Source organism: Crocodylus siamensis, chromosome 1 (assembly GCF_052110815.1).
Source record: "Crocodylus siamensis isolate JL-2025a chromosome 1, ASM5211081v1, whole genome shotgun sequence".
NCBI classification, from domain to species: Eukaryota; Metazoa; Chordata; order Crocodylia; family Crocodylidae; genus Crocodylus; species Crocodylus siamensis.
In genome coordinates this window covers 376746273-376766234 of record NC_143395.1, presented here as the reverse complement: position 1 = coordinate 376766234, position 19962 = coordinate 376746273, and the positions used below count along the sequence as shown (strand labels likewise).

General features: G+C 39.6%; 1 protein-coding gene across 5 annotated transcripts in view; it reads left to right on the top strand.

Annotated features, from left to right (window-relative positions):
• PDS5B (PDS5 cohesin associated factor B) overlaps positions 1 to 19962 on the top strand; it is a 184388-nt gene that overhangs the window by 118411 nt on the left and 46015 nt on the right. For all 5 annotated transcript variants that reach the window (XM_090027770.1, XM_090027779.1, XM_090027787.1 and 2 more), the window contains exons 16-23: positions 2113 to 2252; positions 2333 to 2448; positions 6852 to 6957; positions 8978 to 9138; positions 10208 to 10331; positions 11018 to 11176; positions 12184 to 12252; positions 19163 to 19299. In XM_090027770.1, the coding sequence (XP_089883896.1) occupies positions 2113 to 2252; positions 2333 to 2448; positions 6852 to 6957; positions 8978 to 9138; positions 10208 to 10331; positions 11018 to 11176; positions 12184 to 12252; positions 19163 to 19299 (1012 nt within the window). The remainder of the gene's footprint in view (positions 1 to 2112; positions 2253 to 2332; positions 2449 to 6851; positions 6958 to 8977; positions 9139 to 10207; positions 10332 to 11017; positions 11177 to 12183; positions 12253 to 19162; positions 19300 to 19962) is intronic.

Here is a 19962-nt window from a genome sequence, read left to right as displayed (position 1 = left end):
CAGTTGACTGGCCAAATAATGTCAGTTGACCACATCTAAATACTGACAAATAGTCCAAGTTAGGAATGCGTTCCCATAAACATCGGCCTACCTTTTGATTGCCATCTCCTAGTGACAGCAGGAGCAAGTGTCCTGTGTCCCCATGTCTGTAACAATTGGGAGACATCCGTACATATCTCTCCTGTATTAAGAATGTCGGCCATAGTGTGTAGCCCTCTTTATTTAGTGACGGGTACCTCCTGTCTTGAGCTCTTATGTGTCCCTTTCCTGCATTGGGCCATATGGAGCTGAAGGAGGTATTCCTTGGTATAATTATCTAGGCCCTTGGCAGGCATTGCCTTTTAATGCATGATTAATAAGTTAATTGTGTGATAAATTGGAACAATTTATGCAATTTATGGTGCCATAAAATGGTGAACAAGCAGGGCAGCAGAGCAAGGTATTTAAAAGTACTGGGGCATGGGGTTCCAGTATGCTTTCCATATACCCAACATATTTCTTGCCTTGCCCTGCAGCCCATATGTGAGGCTACAGAGCAAGCCGTTTAAGTGCCAGAGCACAAGAAGTGGATGAACTTCCCTTTCTGACACATTTTCTATTTTGCTCTGAAGATCAAAGCAGGAAACATGTTGGTGCAGGGGGTAGCCTTCAGGTCCAGCATGCCCCTGACCTGTGCATGATTTCAGGGATTGGGCATGAGGTAGCAGTGTTTTGGACCCCAGGGCTGCCCCACTACTGATCCCAACCATCAGTGAATCATGGGATTTGGGCAGGGAGCAGCCTCAGGCTCTCTGTCTGCTGTCAGTCTCACAGTTAGGTTCTAAAGACATTTATGTGTGTGATAGTTGTGCATTTTTTTGGATCAGGCATAAAATTCCACAGATTCCAATAGCACAAGTATATTAATGTCTAGCAGGGGTCTTAGTGACATGCCTTCCTGTCACTGCCTGTATGTTTCTCTCCTCATTTTGAGGTAGCTAAAAAGCTCCTTGTATATAGACACTTACTTCTGTTCTTATTTTTTCACTACGTTGTTTGTTTTGAACCTCCTTTGTCCTTTTGGAACTGCCAACCCCACTTTATTGTTCAGTTTGTCTTTTGGGTCCTATCTGCTGCAGAAGAAATTTGGTCAGTCTGGGGACTCCTCCATTCAAAAACCAGAAATAGACTGAAAATCTATGCTTCTGAGAAGCTGGTGATTGCGTATCGCACTTTAAGGTTGGAGAAGAAAATGGCAGATTATTTTGTTTTGATAGAGGAAGAATAGGAGATAAAGCTTTTATCCTGAATCTTTGACTTCTAATATAGCAGAAAACCCAGTTAGTTTATGACTTTTTGTTTCCTTCAGTTCTAGACTACAGTTTTCAAAATAAGGATATAGTTCTCCTACAAACTGTTGAGTGGAGTTGGATTTTATTAACTTGTCAGATAGCATTGCAATATTTTTCTAGAATTCCTTATTACTTCATTTCTTAATAGTGTACCAAGTGAATTCTCTAGTAGCATATTAAATGTTGTCATTGCTAAAAAATTGGTATTTATTTTTTTTATCCAGTAATCTTTCATTTACTGTTTAAAGGAGGGTATTGATTACAGTTTGATGTGCACTTCTCGTAGATAAGTGATTTTGTTAAAATAGTATGATGAGGTTTCATGTTACTTTGTAAATTATTTGGATATCAGCTATGCTCAGTTCTGTATTTACATTGTTTGCTTTGTTGCTAGTAATCTACTTATATAACCAGAAATACTCTTGGTTACATATTTGTCAATAAAACTTCTACATCAGCTTTTAGTTTTATCAGCAGAATAGGGAAGTCTGCAGAAATAGTAGAGAGAGAAAGTTGAAAAGGAACAGTAGTCTTTGTCCTATGAGAAATGCAAAGACAGTATTAGCAAATGAATAGCGAGGGAACCTGAATGTACAGGAAAAGTGCCTAGAAGTGGACATGTTATGTACATTGATACGTCTGCTTTATCTATTTACATGTTTTTTGCAGTGCTTTTACTGAGCAAGTAAAACTTGTGTTAGTGCATTATGCAAATTTAAAATCTAAGTTGCTGTAATTTTGGGGAATTCTTATTATATTAATTTGTTTTACATACTTAAAGGGAATCTGCCAGATCCTGGCAAGGCTCAGGATTTCATGAAGAAGTTCACACAAGTTTTGGAAGATGATGAAAAAATAAGAAGTCAGTTAGAAATGCTTGTTAGCCCAACATGTTCTTGCAAGCAAGCTGAAGGATGTGTGGTAAGGATAGTTCTTAAAATACTTGACAAGCTATCTTAGTAACTGAATTGTTTAATAATTTATTTGAAATGCTGTTGCAGCGAGAAATTACAAAGAAGTTGGGCAACCCCAAACAGCCTACAAATCCTTTCTTGGAAATGATAAAATTTCTTCTAGAGAGGATAGCTCCTGTGCACATTGATACTGAATCCATCAGGTAAATATTTGTTTATTGTGTTGCAGATAAACTGTTCCATGGTTTGAGTTGTACTTAGCATGTTGCTTATTCTGATTGTGTCCTTTTAAAACATTTTCAGTGGACAGGGGAGGCTTGGATTTTTCCGTATTTTTACTGTTCTTTTTTTTGTATTTCTTTCACTTTAGAAAGTCCTTGAGTCACAGATGTATTTAATTTAAAAATATACTGCATAATCTTTTTTTCTTGACATGAAATTGTGGGTAGGCAGGGGAGGACAGGACATGGGCACATTAAGTCATTAAAAGATTTGACAATTGGCATGCTTGAAAGCAGTGGGAAAAGTCAGCCTAGGCCATCTGATTTTTACACACCCACAGCCACAACCACCCATTTAAAACACTTGTTGCACCTCCAAGTTCTCCTTCAAGTAAATGTGTACCCACACATTCTTACTCTACCTCTTACTTTACTGCAGGAGTTGACAATCCCTGGCATGTGCCAGTGTGTTGCACGCGAAGACATTCTGCATGGCATTGTGCCTTAAGGAATGGGCTAGGGCTGTACTGTCACAACAAGGTTCAGGCCCGTCATAACTTCTGTGTTCTGCCATGGCACACTAATATCTTACAGGTTGAGGTTGTGGCTGTTTTTGGCACTCTGCCCCAAAATGTTGCTGACTCCTGCCTTTTTGCCCATCTTATTTAATTTTAACCAATTTTCTTTCCTTTCCCAAACCTTTTTTGGAGTAAAGGGATTGGTTTTGCTCTTACCCTGCCAGTAGAAGAGGAGTTCCTCCTGGAAGCAGCAATGGCGGTTGTTTATACTCTTTAGATTAGAGTGGGCACAATGGTAGATCAGGCTGGCAGCTGGACTCCATGTCCCAGCAGCCCCTGCCTGTGTCAATTGAGCCAGTTTCCATGGAGACTGGGGTAGTACTGCAATCCGTTGCACACCTGTGCCCACAGTATGCGGGCAGTGGATAGCAGCTCTGCCCTGGCTCCTGCGCGCGCTATTACTGCCACAAAATCTGAGCCCCTGCCCCAGAGCAGCTCCCTACCCATCTGTGTGTTCTGCCAACGCTGCTCTGGATGGTCTTCATGGAGCTCCAGGAACTGTGGGGCCATCACAGCCCTGCCACTCTTGGGATCTCTGTGGAAACTGGCTGGAGTGATGTGGGCAGGGGCTGCTGGGAAATAGTCTGATGTGGGCCTGATCTGGCCTGCGGGCTGGACTTTTCCCGCCCCTGCTCTAGAACAGTGTTTCTCAACTCATTGGTTGTGACCCAAAAGTGGGGCGCAATAGTATATGAAAGGGTTGTGAGCAAACTTTAAAAATGGGTTCTCCTTTAAAGAAGAAAAATATGGGAAACCATGGGTTTTCCCTTGCAGGCTGGCAGAGTTTCATGTCCCACACACCTGCCCCCTGCTTCACACACTGAGGGTGGGGGACAGTGGGTCAGATGTGAGGGGCACCAGCAGGGCTAGGGGACTGTTTTCTACTTAAACTATTTACTGGGTCAGGACTGGCCTTTAATGTTTACAAATGGGTCCTGTTACAAAAAAAGTTGAGAACCAGTCCCACACCCCTAATAGATATGTCTGTTAGTCCCTTAAATTAAGGATCCAGAGCAAGAGAGAGGAAGCTTTGAATAAATAAGGCCATGGGATTGGTTTCAGATCCAGGAACTAAGTCCTTGGCCAAGTACTCGACCTGTCACCATATTTCCATGTTAGCCTCACTTAGCACCAGTAGCTTAATCTGCCCTTTGTGCTTCAGATTCCACTCAATGGTAGGTCCTCAACCAGGAGCTCAGCAGCATGCTGGATTAATTTGCTTTGCAAATGGTGGACACTTGTTGTATGAGGACACAGCAGAGTCCCTGGGCAGGCTCTGTGACTCCCAGGTGCTTAAGGTTCTAGGTATAGCTTACACCAGCACCCTGGAGAATGCAGTGGATCTGTCCAATTGGTTGCTGTGTCACCTGAACCACTGTTGACATGGGGTGCTAAGCTGCTGGTACTGGGCATTGGGTATAATCTGTTTTCCCAGTGATGCAACTCTCCTAGTGACAGTCCGTTTGCCCCATCACTCCTCAATGGCTTGCCCCAGCTCTTGTTAGCTCCTTTTGGAGCTTCCCTGGGGGTTTGTGGGGGGTTTTTTCCCCCTTATGAGTGACTTTTTGAGGCAACCTGGTACTAAGCTGGCTTTGCTCTCCTGGAATGACAAGTGCTAGTGCATTGGCATTGTCAATAGAGGGTGATCTCTTCTTCTCACTTTGGACTTCAGTTTCTGTTTGGATTTTGTGTAGGGTAAGTGCATGAGTCTCTGCCACTGCTTTTTTGTTGTACTGGCAAGGAGAAAAATCCAGTCATTGTGTTACCACTCTTTATAGCAGTGATTGACTAACAAGCCAGTGGCCTCAGGTATATATTTCTTCTTTCCCTGTGTACTTCTACAGGCCCTGGAGTGATCCGCTTGCCACAGAACCCTATGTCTTCGGCTATTTATTTTCTCCCAGTCATCGGCATTATTACTGCTGCCAGATGCAGAGCGCCATCTGCTTTTGGTGCCGATTTTAAAGCCTTCCTGTTTGAGAGTTGAACTTACACAGTTTTTCATAGGTCTTCAAGCCCTGTGCCACCCTGTGTGCTCAGGGCCACACTAACCCATGGGTTTTCTCATGGGTCTGTAAATTTGGCAACAGGGGAGCACTGCCCTGCTGCCAAATTTTCAGAGCTGGAGGGAAACCTGCAGGCCAGATGAGACAATGCCAGGGGCCAGATCTGGCCCTCACCCCTGTTCTACATCGATAAGGAGGGAGGCACAGGAAGTGGTCTGTCTGTAGCAGTAGTTCATCTATCACCAGATTTAGCTGTTGGCAGCACACTTGCTTGGGTTTCAGAACTGGTGGAGTATCTCAACTGAATTATCTGCATCAAACACGAGTGGAAGATTAGTAGTTCTGTTCTCCAGTCCCTCTTCACAGATGGGGTTAATTGGGAATACACCTATTTGTGATATGGCTCAACGGCAAGTATGGGACCTTTTGTGGTGGCGAGGCTTCAATCCAGGCTCTCTATTATATGTGCACACAATCTTATGGTCAAAAGACTTGCTGTATGTTTTTTTGTGAGCACCTCTTACGTGGCAGGAACTGTGGAAAGTGAAGCCTGCGGGCACCTATACACGTGCCTGTGACATCTGCTTGACACACTCTGATTAGAACGCGTTGGAGAGCATGCTTGTTACCATGCTCCAGCAGCCTCAACAGCATATGTATTCAGTGTCTCTGTGCTTCAAAATGGTGGCAGGGGCACTTTAACTAAAGTTCATTGAACAAGCTTTGGTTAAAGCACCCCTGCCACCAATTTGAAACGTGAGACACTGAATACCCTAGATGCTGTGGGCGCTATAATTAAAGCCCCCCGCCCCCCCCCAGCACATGTAAAGATGTCCTTAGTTATCATCCTAGTCCTTTTGTGGCATAAACAGTTTTGGTACCAGGTTCTCCTGCTTCTGTCCTTGAGGATCCTTGGGTATTATCTCTAGTCCCAGACCTGTTTGGAGAGGTAGACTACTTAACCCAAGGCTCCACTTTCTTCACCATATTGCCTGGATGCTTAAGGGTTCTTGCAGGGAGAGTAAGATTGTGCAAAGCAAAAAGACACTTCTCAAGTGTTCTTACCTAGTAGTATGAACCACATTCTCTCCCTCTGATGTCAGGCAAAGGATGCTTTTCCCCAGTGATCTTGTACTACTAACATTCTGAAGCATTTATTGGAGCTTAAGCAAACCAAAGCCAATCTGCCTGTCATCTCTGATTTAGATTCACTCTGCAGCCCCACTGGTTTATCACCCACCAACTGGGGGCATGCCTGTGTTCTCTTACCTGGTTTTCCATGGATTTCTTAAGTGTGGTGCAAATTTTTTCCTCAAGCAAGGGATCCAGTTCTGTAGCGGGGTCTGAACATAGTTATCAAGTCCTTGGTGAGGCAGCCATGACAATTAGTTTGCTATTCTGTCTGTTCATAAAAAGGTTTTCTTTGGGAGGCAGCTTCCTATAACAGCAAGATTGGTAAGAACCAAGCTCTTACAGTGGATTCTTCTTATACTAACTTTTATGTGGATAAGGTGACCCTTAGAACCCACTTGAAACTTCTTCCTAAAGTAGTCTCTGAATTTCACCTGAATCTGCAGATTAATTTACCAATTTTTTTTTTTACAAAGGCTTGTTTACAGAACAATCCAGGGCCCTTTAACTGGTGCAGCAATTATTAGCCTAGAGAATATCTAAATGGAGTTTAAACTGTGCTAAAACTGTCAAACTGGAGCCATCTTCTGTGGTTTGAACTAGTTCACTATGCTACTTCCACAGAGCAAATTTATATGTATAAGGGTCCATTATATTTTCTTCTTCTCAGTGCCCTTATCAAGCAAGTAAACAAGTCCATAGATGGAACAGCAGATGATGAAGATGAGGGTGTTCCGACTGATCAAGCAATCAGGGCAGGTCTTGAGTTGCTTAAGGTAAGTATCTTTTATATATTTATTGATGAGTAGCTAGCACACCTTACTTATTTTTAAAATAACTATATATAATTTAATTACATAGTGCTGTCAGACATTATAGGTTTTTCAGCAGTTATCCCAAAGAACTTGGGACTTTTCGGGGACTTGCCACAGTACTTCCCAGAAATCGTTGTATACCTCTTTATGCATCTATCTTATAACAAAGTAGCACCCATGTGGAATGTTTTAAAGAAAAGTGTGTCAGAAAGTCAAGTATTTTTTGAAGTTTGTGTAGGTGCTAAAGGTGTATTAATGTGGATTTTCTTGTGTTTGCATTACTAATATCTAAATTTTATTTCTTTTTCCTATTGAGTATTCTTGCATGCACCCATGTATACGTGCATGCTAACAGTCAGTTGTACTGGAGCATTTGCTTTTAGCACATGTACAAAATTGTGTTGCTATAAATTTTTGTATTCAGGGAATAAATACATAATAGTGAGTTGCCTATGCATGTACCCCTCTCCATTTCCCCCTCACCCCATGGAACCTGATTTTTTTAGAGTCAAAAGTTGAATAGTAAAGCATTTAATTTCACTAGAACAAGAACCACCTTTTGCTGATCCAGTTTCTAGTTCATTCTTAATTTATGTAATTCTGTATTATAGTATTTATATTGGCATAATTTGCCAAAGGTACAAGAAGTTGCCTTTTTAATTGAGAATGCTATTATACAAAAATAGGAGAAAGGCTTCTGTTTTTCTTATTCTCATGGAGCAGAAGAGTAAAGTCTGATAACTTTGTGGTTTACTAATCTCATTTAATTTATTATAAAAAATGTCTTTAATTAAAACATTACAGAATTTTTACCCCCCTTAATTTTGTTATATCTGATTTGTGTAAGGGTACATTGGTCCACATGGCTTATACAATATATGCTTCATTTGTACTGTGTTTATGATAGTCAAATATACAGTGGTAAACAGTGTAACTTTATATAAATGTCTCATAGGGCACCCAAAACTCAGTTGTGTTCAGATAATTAAAATGCACCAATCCGATAGTCTTCAAGAGCATCAGCACATCCTAGCCAGATTATCCAGAGATCTGGCAGCGTTCTCTAAGGCCAAGTGGTTTACTCGCATGGAGATTTTGGGATGGGCAGGAATGGCTGTAGATGTTCAAAGGAATTGGTTGGAGATCTTTGTGCATCTAGACAAAGGCAGAAGTCAGGACTTAAGACAGGCTGTTGAAAAAGATTAGAGGTAGAATGTAGGATTCAGGGTAGAATTAAATGATTATTAACAGAGGTGACTATGAAGATAAAACTGAAGAGGTGATCGGCAAAGGAGGCTGGGGACTAAGAACAACTGCAGAAACCCAAAAGAAGAGGGTTACAAGAGGAAATTGGGATAGTCAGCATTATGAAAGGTAGCAAGGAAATTGAAGAGTAACTTGGAAAAGAAGATGAGTTCTTGCGCTCATCTTTTAGTTACAGCAGAGCAGAGGAAGAATTAGGTGGAAAGGGAGAAAGTTTTGAGTTCACTCAAAAGGAAGATGTCATGAGGCAGTTTAACAGAAACAAGGGATTTCTTTGGGATAGGAGAAAGTCTGCCTCTGAATGCATAAGGAAGGCGACTGGGGGAGAAAAAAGAAACTGCCATGTGAGAGAGGAAAAGCTCAGAAGGTTTTAAAGACTGAGAGAAACATATTTGGAGGCTTGTCTGCTGGGCACAGGGATAAGTAGTACACAATCAAAAGATGTTGGATGTTGAAAATGAGACCAGATAAAATATTGGTAGGATAATTAGTAGAGGAAAAAAGGAATGTGTGGATTTCAGGGCGATGAATCTTTGCTGAGTGTCAGGGGAGAAGGTAAGAAGTAGAGTTACTTGACCAAAAACAGCAATGTGTTTTAAAGATTCAGATATGGCAAGTGAAAATGGCACTTCATATATTTCTGAATTAAAAAGAGGTGTTTAAAAAACAAACAAAACCCCCCCAAAATCCTAATGTGTGAATTTTTGTTGCTTGTCAGGTACTCTCCTTTACCCACCCTATTTCATTCCATTCTGCTGAAACTTTTGAGTCCCTTCTGGCTTGCCTGAAAATGGATGATGAAAAGGTGGCAGAAGCTGCGTTACAAATTTTCAAAAACACAGGAAGTAAAATTGAAGAAGACTTTCCTCACATTAGATCGTGAGTTGGATATATTATTCTGTTTTGAGGAAGGTTTTAAATTGTATTGGATTTTAGAAGTGATTGGTTTTACCCATGGATAATGCAGTATTAATCATCCTTTTATTTTATAGCAAAATGTTACTTCAAAGACTTTATGTATGCTCAGGGTTTTAATAAGCACAGCAAAGCGATTTAAGTAATCTTAACTGCATTAGCTGATGAAGGGTACAAGTAATACAAATAATATGTACAAAGTAGTGTTGACTGACTTGTCTGAAACTCATGTTGTAGTAGGGTAGAAGTGTTGTTGTCAGTGATGATCCAGGAAGTGTACAAGAGGCAAAGATTATTGTGATATCTTTTATTGGACCAAATATATATTTGGGAGAACTGTTGGACGTCCTTTTAGGCATCACATGCCCTTCCTCAAGTCTACAAAAAGGAGGCAGACACAAGTTGAGCTAAGTAGCAGAGAGAGGACTCCATGCATATGCATTCTGCCTGGAGGGATGGAAGAGGGCTTTGAATAGGAGTGAAGAGTTATTATCAGGAGCTCTTATATGACAGAAGTGCAGTAAAATAGGCAATCTAGCTGGTGGCAGCGTGAGACCATTCAAGAAAGGAGAGGATAGTTATTTTACATGAAATGCAGGGAGATTAGTAGCAATGTTTGTTAAGTGACCGTGAGCCATAAATCCAATATCTGTTTTGAGTCCAGATTCTTTTTACTCTCTAGTAGGGGTTTGAATATCTGTTTCCAGGCTTAGATTATATTACTGTACTTGTAATTACCTCAATTTGTTTCCCAAGTTATGAAATGCATATAGTGCTGGAAAAATGTTCTTTCACATTGTCTGGCTCTACAAATGTTGAAGTGCTGGCAAAGAAATTGAATTCCTCAATAACTATTTTGTGAAAAGTGTTTCTTCAGAATAGCTTCTGGTCTTTATTTTTCAAAAGAAATTAGCAAAATTGCAACACTTTGATAAATTTTCTGACTTGCAGAGTTCTGTATGTATACATTTGCCTTTGTGTATTTTGAAAGCAGATTTCCAAATCTAAAAGATGTATTTGTTTTTGTTTTTAGAGCATTGCTTCCAGTCTTGCATCATAAAGCTAAAAAAGGGCCACCTCGTCAGGCCAAATATGCCATTCACTGCATTCATGCAATATTTTCCAGCAAAGAAACACAGTTTGCACAGATATTTGAGGTAAAATGAAAATGACTGGGTGAGGTTTTGTTTTTTCTTACATTTTATACGATACAATTATATTTATACTTTTCTTGTTTTTCTTTCTTTTTTATAGTTGTGTTTAAACAAATTTATGTAGTGATAGCTAACCTGAGACACAAGTTCTTTTCTAGAACTAAGTAATTAAATTGGGAAAAATCTTTCTTTTCTCCTTTTAATCCTAAATTAGTAGCCCTTGGTGCAGGTGAGGTACTTTTAAAGGGCACGGGTCCTTTTAAAGCTGAATAGGTTCAGGTTGAATAGAAGAGCCAAAATGTAAAGTTGGTGTGGCAGCTCCTAGCAAATAGTTTAGTGTGGACTTGGAGTGGGGAAAATGAGTTAGAGAAAAATTACATTATGATTGCAACATTTTTGTGTTTGGTGTCCTTTATAACATACTTACATGAGTGGTTCTTAAATAAGTAATCCACTTATGTTGTTTAAGTTTAACAATACAGAAATGATATCCATTAATCTAATGAGTTCATTGTTTCTGCAAGACTTGTTACCTCTCACTGGGAGAGAATGTTGTTTCAAAAGCAGAATCGATAAGTTGAATAGACTAATTTAATAGAATTTATTCAGAGGGAAAAGGATGGAAAATTATTTTCTTAATGTGGGTAGACAGATAAATTGATATAATCTTAATTTGTTTTATTTTTTAGCCATTGCATAAGAGCCTTGATCTAAGCAACTTTGAACATCTCATTACCCCATTGGTTACCATTGGCCATATAGCCTTGCTTGCACCTGATCAATTTGCTGCTCCTTTAAAATCTTTGGTAGCCACCTTCATTGTTAAGGACTTGCTAATGAATGACCGGGTGAGTACTTTAACTAGATGTGCTGCCTTTTGAAAGATTGTGTGCGTGTTTGGGGGGAGGGGAGTGGGGGGATCCTGCAGGTTATGTATTCAGTAAGTAATAAATTAGTATAGCAGTGAAAATTAGTGACTTACATGCTTCTGTGTGTTTGCATAAAACAAAGAGGTGTTGAGGTTGTGGCTCATGTCTTTGAGTAGGCTGTAGAAAATGAGACACGATCTGTAATTTTTCATATTGTTGCATCAAAGCAAGTGACTGCCTGCTCCTGTTAAATCTAATGGATGCAGTCCTTGCTGATTCAAGCAACATAGAGTTTTGTCATTTATTTCAATGAGGCTACGGCTTTACCATTTTTTGCCATGTGGGTGAGCCATTTCATTCAGTCTGTGGGATTCCTGGAGTGCCTGGGAACTTACTGGGTATGGAACTCTCTTGGAAGGGGGAGGGCATATGTTGTGGGAGGGCATATGTTGTGGGGAAAGAAGAGCAGGAGCTGCTTGCTCTGCCACCAGGTCCAGATCCAGCCTGCAAGGCACCCCATTTGGTCCTTGGCCAGTCCATGCACCCTCTTTAATCCTTGGCCAGTCCATGGGGCTGGCCAAGTTTGACAGCCATACTTTACAGGAGCGTGGTGCTCAAATCTCCAGTTCTACTTGGGGATATATATTATTTGGGTATAACGTATTGTTTGAAAATAAGCCAACCAGTATTTGGTAACTTTGTATGAATGCTTTTACAGATCTTTTGATCCCTGAAAATCAAAATGTTATGCCAATGGTATGTGGCCCATGGAGCGTTTAGCCCCTGGCCTCTTAGAAGCTGGACAGCCATGGCTTATGCTCTAAAGCAAGAATAGTAAAGGTATTGGTAATCCAAAGGTGTACAGTTAACTTCAGACTGCTGCTGTTTTTTCCCCCTCCCTCTTCTTTTACAAATTAAAATGGGTATACAGAAACCTTCTCTTAAAACTAATATCTTAGTGTAACAAGATGTAAAATTTAATTTAGCTTCCAGGCAAAAAGACGACTAAACTTTGGGTTCCAGATGAAGAAGTGTCTCCTGAGACGCTTGTGAAGGTGAGTAAACTTGTTGATTCACAAATATACATGAAAGGGAAAAAATGTCCTGTGGATCTAAAGATGTCTGGAATTGGCTAAAACTGCCAGTAATGATTGTGGGGAGTGGTCTTAGTTTCTTTTAGATTTGCCCCTTGAACTTGACATTTTAAATATTTTTTAAACTTAAAAATTTCATCAAAGTGGATATTTTGCCTTCGGTCAGGATGTCCAATTTGATTTACAGAATTATTTGTTTTTATGCAAATAAGTTTAGGTATATGTATACCATACTGAACTTCAGTATTTGCTTTGCTTTTAACATGTAATATGGTCTTGTAATTTTCCTTTGTTGCTTCTCCAGTTTGGTTCTTTTTCTAAAGATGGAATGTTTACTGAACATCACAGTTACATCGCAGTATAGGCTTACTTTTTTCCTTACTGTAGCTGGTGTGCTTGATACTAGGTTCTTCCATCTTTTGTTTCTCCCATGATGAGACTTAATTATAACAGTCACTTTTTCCTTCCTTTTTTAGTAATCTTTTTGTTGAAATGTGGAGTTTTGAGGCATTATGATAACTCCCTTTTCTTCTTCCTCATAATCTTGTTTAACTTTTTTTTATATTTAACTCACTCTGCTGCTGCTTAATGTTTCAGTTTTTTAGAGCTTGGTATAAAATTCATTAGTAGATAAGTGGGACATTAGTTCCACACTATTTTGTACAACCTCTGCAGTTGTATGGCTTGATAGAACAAGTTATAAATGTAAAATTGTATGTCATAGCATAATGTCTAACTGTGATTATAAGATGATTGCTTGTTTTAAAAAAATATGAACAGCAGCAGCAGCTATTTCTCAATTAAAAGCTAACTAACTAAAGGTGAAGTTTGAGGCTTTGAAGCTCCTTGGTTTCTATTATCTTTTGGTTTTCAAAAATCTTTGTAAAGTAGTCAGTAAGCTCTTTTAGTTTGGATAACCCAACAACAAATTTGCTACAAATCTTTCTTTAAAAGTTACCTTTGGAATGAAAGCAATCTTTTTTTTTAACCAGTAGCCCAAAGAAGATACTATTTAGGATGCAGTTAGCAAGTGAAAGCAGGATTGTAAAATGACTTGAGAGCCTAGTGTTTACTGCCATCAGTAAGTGGTTCTAATTAATGTGTATACTCTGGTACCAAAGCTATATTATTAGTTTTTAAGTAAATCTCTCATTTGACCCCAGTGATGTGTTCTTTGTACAGCCCAATATTTAATATTTTTAAAAGTACTTTACAGCTTTATGTAATTATTTACTCCACTATTTTTAGGTATCAAATTGGTTTCTATAAATTTGCTAGCTAAACTTAGACCTTAAAGTATGTAATGTAAGCTATTGTCTTTTAATTTGCTACCGTGAAAATTGGTAAGTAGAGAATAAGAATACAGAATCCCTTTTTAGGATTATGTCTTGTTTATTTGGAAAGTAGCTAGCATATTTTTTGGATACTACCTCAGTCGAAACAAAACAAAACAAAATGCAGCCACCAAATAGTAAGCATTTTAAGGTAATTCTTCAGTGCAATACTGTACAAGAAATAGAATAATGGCTGCTAGATCATATTAGTCCATCTAAACTAGAATTCTTTTTGACAGATATCAGTAATAAATGTTTCCAAATAATACATAAGGATTATCAGGATGGATATTCGAATTTATGTAATGGAACAAAAATGTTTTTATTTGTTTCGGTTCTGTTCCTGTATATTCTAACATTTTACTTGCATTTTTAATGGTTTTTCTCTTCCATAATTTATGTAGTTACTGTTTGATTTTTTTGTTGGCACAACTAAAATCTTGAGTATTTTAAGGTAGAACTCCTGTCACTACAGTATATTTTGCATTGCAAGCAGAAACTCAGACCAGTTATTGCCTCAGTGTCTGTAGTAACAGGAACATGGGAATGTCAGAGCAGCCTTTTCAGGGTATTATATGAGGCATGAACCCATCCTGTCTTTACACCGTGGGATTAGGATGAGAATTCCTGGAGAGGATTAAAGTTCTGATCTTGTCTGTTCTACTGATTCATATTAAGTTTTGGAAGACCACAATGTTGTTAAGTAATGTCTCACAACTTACTGACAATTTATGAGCTGGGAATAAAACTCGGCTGTCTAATAGCACAGATCTGGTGGCAGCCTACTGGAATATACTTGCTATGTTTCTGTAACTCTGCTGATTTATATGCATTTATAAGTTTGTTTCATGTGATCTGTTGGGTTCATTATATCGTGCTGCAAAGCCTAATGTAAGGGTATCAAAGCTGGTATAGCTTAGGGCTGGGCCTAACTCGCATGATATATGTGCCTCTTCTGTGTTTTTATTGGATATTATGCAGACTATAATCTTTGACCCTTTCCCTCAAAAGGAGATCCTTAGGCCCTGTGGCTTCAGTGAGCAACATTCAAACATCAACCAAGTATAAACCAGTGTTATGATACTTGCCTGCATTCAGTCTCATTGGAGTCCATCTATAAAGGACAGTGACAACACTTCAATGCCAGGAGCATTGGTGATTCATTGAGGGGATAATACAGTCATGAGGGAAGAAGTAAAGTATAGGAGGGTGAATAGAGGAGATTCTCAGAGATGGATGGTAGAGGGTCAAAATGAGGAAAGAGGAGAAATAGAGAAGAATTAGTGATGATTTAAGATAAGACAGGATTTTCAACTGATTGAGACCTCATACAGAAATTAAGTTTTTCCTGAGAGAGGGTTAAATCACTTCCAGGAGAGGCTGTTAAATTTGCACTTAATATTTACTTCTATATTTTAGAGAGAAGGTTCTCAAATTGTATATAAGAAGTTCTTATGTTAGGAAAAGTAATTTAAGTGGCTATACCAAGCATTCAAAACGCTAGAAAAGGCTAGATTTAAAGTTTCAATCTGCAGCCTTAGTTCTTGTGTTTGTGCATTACAAACCAGTCATAATTATGTCATTTAAAGTTACTTGTAAAGTGGAAAAAAATTCTGGAATTAACGTACTAATTAAGGTGACAATACCTCTAGGGAAGGATTGACATTCTAACTCTATTGATATCCATCAGAAATGATGATATGAGTAACTGGAGACGGTGAAGAACTGGGTAGAGAAGGTGAAGATTTATCATCAAAGCTTCATTATCTTGCAGATGAGTGAAGGGATAAAATGAGAAAGCCAAAAGTTAAGCAGATTTAGATCAAAGGAATGAAGACAAATACCACAAGGTTCTTCAGCTATATCACTAAAAAGAAAAAAAACGAAAGCGTAAATGCTACTGTGCAGTGAGAATGAAATACAGATTAAGGATATGTGGCCCCAAATCTAAGTTAATGCTTTGCTTCTATTTTCAGTAAGGATAATGGTGTAAAACAGGCTGTCCAGTGTGTCCAGGTTCCTCATACTGCTCAGTTCAAAAGTCTCCAAGCCTTGTGCCAGGACTGCTGCTGCGTGAGCAGCATGAACCCCTATGTTGCTGATGGTGATGCTTTAAACCCCTTACCCTGGCCACTGCCATACAGTGAGCTTAAGCCCACTTTCGCATCCCCCTGCTATGGCGGTGCTGGAGAACCCCTGCCACTGCTGCCATGTGAGCAGCACAAGTTGTCTGTCCCTCCTGCTCCCACCTCCCTCCCTAGCTGGCACTATTGCACAGGCAGCCTAAATTTCTGCCCTGCTGCCTAGATAGTGAGCTTACCAAACTACCTCTGGCTATGGTGCCCTGTCCATAAGGACCGCAGCTGTCACCACAGCAAGAGTACCAGTGTGGGGAATGACAGCTGGGCGGAAGACTGCAGGCTGTCCATTAACTCCATGCAGGTTGGACATCCTTGGTGTTTGTTTAATGTACGAAAAGGAGGAAGGCCAATTCAGATGTATGTATAGGAATGGCAAGTCTCAGCTTGGAAACGGAGTAGAACTCTCAGTTTTGAAGTTGGGAGGTCACTGTAATCTCCATGCCAGGCATATCTGATTCATTAGTCTGATTGAAGGCAAAGTTTGGAAATGAATTTTAAAGGAAAGAATAAAGAAAGGGAGCTAAAAGAAAAATGCACTGAAAGGCAACATTGGTTTGTCAAAAGATAGATTGTGCCAGATAAATGTAGTATCTTTCTTTTAATAAATTGGCAGATTTTTCTAGAGAAAGGGGCTGTGCGTTTAATCCAGGGGTGGGCAGTTATTTCAGGCGGAGGGCCACTTACTGAGTTTTGGCAAGTCATCAAGGGCCACATGACAAGCAGCCAGGGGCAGATAAATACTAATTTTCTAAATTTTTTAGGGGCCCCGCAAACTGGATAAAATGGCTTTGTGGACCACATTCAGCCTGTGGGCTGCATTTTGTCCACCCCAGTCTAATCTTTGCGGACTTCCGAGTGTTTTCTTGAGCTGCAGCTTCATGGAAAACAATTAGTTAAGATAAAGGAAATGGGGATCAGTAGAAAAAATGTCTCATGGGGAAGAAACTGGATAACAGGGAACCAAGTTGTATCTAAAACTGTTATGAAAAAGGAAGGTCACTAGCAGAGTTTCTCAAGGATTAATTAGAAATCCTGAGTGAATTTAAGATGGGGTTTGGTAAAGTTATAAATGAATGTCCAGTGTGGTTGCTTATGCTACCATGTGACTGGACTCAGTTACCAAAGAGGTCTTTTCCTAGTTTTAGATGGCTAATTTTCATTTTAAATTTTATTGATAGGTAATTTTGGTTTGTTTTGTTTTCTAAAGCCTTATTCTCCCTCTTCCCTGGGCCCCCCATGGTTAGATTTCTGTTTCTTTGAGGTGATAAAGTGGTTTTTTTTTCCCCCTCATTCTTGCCAGTCAGACCTGGTTTTATTACTGGAAGGTCTTGCCTGAGCAACCTCATCTCCTTCTGTGACCAGGTGAAGCATTGCTTGGGCAAGGGAGACAAGGTTGATGTCTTATGTCTTGATTTCAAGAAAGCCTTTGACTTGGTCTCTCATGATGTCCTCATGACCAAGCTGGGGACCTGTGGCTTCGACCATCTCACGGTCCGATGGCTGGGGACCTGGCTCTGTGGCAGGACCCAAAGGATGCTAGTTGATGGGAACAAATCAGTGTGGCCCAAGATTTACCAGTGGAGTCCCCTGGGGCTCAGTGCTCAAGCTGATACTCTTCAGTATCTTCATTAATGATCTGGATTTGGGCATTAGATGCAGATTGGCAAAGTTCGTGGCTGACACTAAGCTGTGGAGGACAGGTTGGGGATACAGGCCAACCTGGACATGCTTGCAAAGTGGGCGGACTAAAACTTGATGGCATTCAGCGTTGAGAAATGCAAGGTACTCCACCTTGGGAGGAAAAACAGCATCATATTTATAGGCTTGGTGGTGCTATGCTCACAAGCACCATGACTAAAAAAGACTTGGGGGTCTTGATTGACCACAAGATGAACATGAGCCACCAGTGTGATGCTGTGGCGGGCTAAGCAAACCAAGCTCTGGCATGCATCTACCCATGCATCTCAAGCAAAACCAAGGAAGTTATCCTCCCACTTTACTCAGCCTTAGTGAGGCCACAGGTGGAGTACTGCATCCAGTTTTGGGCCCCCCACTTCAGGAGGGATGTGTATAAGCTTGAGAGAGTCCAGAGGAGAACCACCCATATGATCAAAGGCCAAGAGAACAAGTCGTATGAGGAGAAGACTGAAGGACATGGAACACTTCAGCCTGGTGAAGAGGAGTTTCAGGGGGGACTTGGTGGCTTCTTGTAAGTATATAAGAGGGGTGCATCAGGATCTAGGAGAAAACTTGTTCACCAGGGCTCCCCAAAGGAAAACTAGGTGGAATGGCCACAAACTTCTAGAAGGTGGATTCAGACTTGTTATAAGGAAAAATTTCTTTACAGTCTGACTGTCCAAGGTGTGGAACAGACTCCCCCCAGAGGTGGTGCAGGTGCCTACTCCAGACTCATTCAGAAGGCATTTGGATGTTTATCTTGCTGGGATCATTTGATCCCTGCAGACTTCCTGCCTCTGGCAGTGGACTTGATGATCTCATGAGGTCCCTTCCAGCCCCTAATGTCTATGAAATCTATGAAATATTCCCTATTTGTCAGATTTTTCAATGACTGCCACAATAACTAGTTTCTATGAAATGTGCTTAAAGGAGAAAGGATCAGATTTTCATAAGACCTTAGCACCCAAGAGTTCACATTTTATTCTCAGTAGCAGGAAAGAAGGTGGAATTCTTCTTTGCTTCATGGCAACTGCTGAGTTTTGAACTCCTTTGGAAATCTGGCCCCAGGTGATTTATTTTTGCTGTGTTCAGTAAAAGAATGACAGTGTGGTAGGTTTTGAGGTGTATTGTCTTTTTAAAAAAATCTTTCCAGGATCTGGTTCTAGTAATATGTGAAAACTCATATTGCATGTATAATGAATTCTTGCAATAATTTATGTATCATTGTGTATACTTTCACAGGTGGGAGGCATGGTATGTAAAGATTGCAGGTGTATATGTGCAGGTACACAAACCATCAAAAACTAAATGGATAGTTTGTCTTGTGTTGGTTTCAGGATTCTGTATAGTAATAAATATATGATGTGATGTAATGCAAATTAAAATAAGAGATATCACAGAAGAGCAGATACTAATGATTAGTGACAAAGAATTAACAAAATTCTCTTAAACTTTTGCCTACTGTAAAAACAACAAAAACATTCAATGAGAAATTGCTTTCTTTTGTAGGAATTATGTTTATTTACCCTTCAGAAAATGTGGTAAACATGCCTGACAGTTTGCATATTTATTTCCTATCTTTAGCAGCGTTGTGTTCTTTCTTTAATAAAAGTATTGAGAGATATTTTGCTATATGATTAGGCTGCTGTAGCGATTATTTCAGGAAGTTGTTTTTGTAGGAAGTAATTGACTCTTATTACTTATCAACATTTCTTTCAGATCCAGGCAATTAAAATGATGGTTCGATGGTTACTGGGAATGAAGAACAACCATAGTAAATCAGGAACCTCTACTCTGAGATTGTTAACAACAATATTGCACAGTGATGGAGACTTGACAGAACAGGGAAAAATTAGGTATGGAATGAACAATTAAGTTAAGCAACTTACTACACTAGACGTTTTTGGTAACTTTAGAGGGATAGTGTATAAAGTCTAAAAATGAAGAGGCATATGTAGTATGATTTGCCTCGCTGTTACTCATGTATATAATTTACTACTTAACAAAATAATGGCATGTTAGATTAAGACTCCCAGGGCTTTTATTTTTTACTAAAATAGTCTAAAGATATACGCAACTGCTTTTCTCAACCTTTTTAATCTTTTGGATTGAAAAACTATATGGCATAGGTTCCCCTCTTTTTAATCATAAATTGGTTGTTAAATGTGTATATATATTAAATCCATGTTTACTCGTGTTGGATTTTTGGATGCTTGCCTTTCAGAAAGAAGATTAAGAGAGTTGATTCTCTTCATTCATTTCTCTGCCTCTTTCCCCCTCCCCTCCCCCTGTTCATTTTTAATGTTTGTTTTCCTGGTAACATTTTAATCTTTCTGCTTAGGCAGAAATTAGAAATCGAGTCTCCCATCATTATTATTCCTGGCAAATATTTAGAAAATTAGCTACCGAAGTCGGTGAGGACTGAGAATATAGTAGTCATAGTAAAAAAGATTTTTAGGTTTGGTAATTATACAATAATTATGCAAGTAGAAGACCTCACTCATTCAGACTGTAAAATA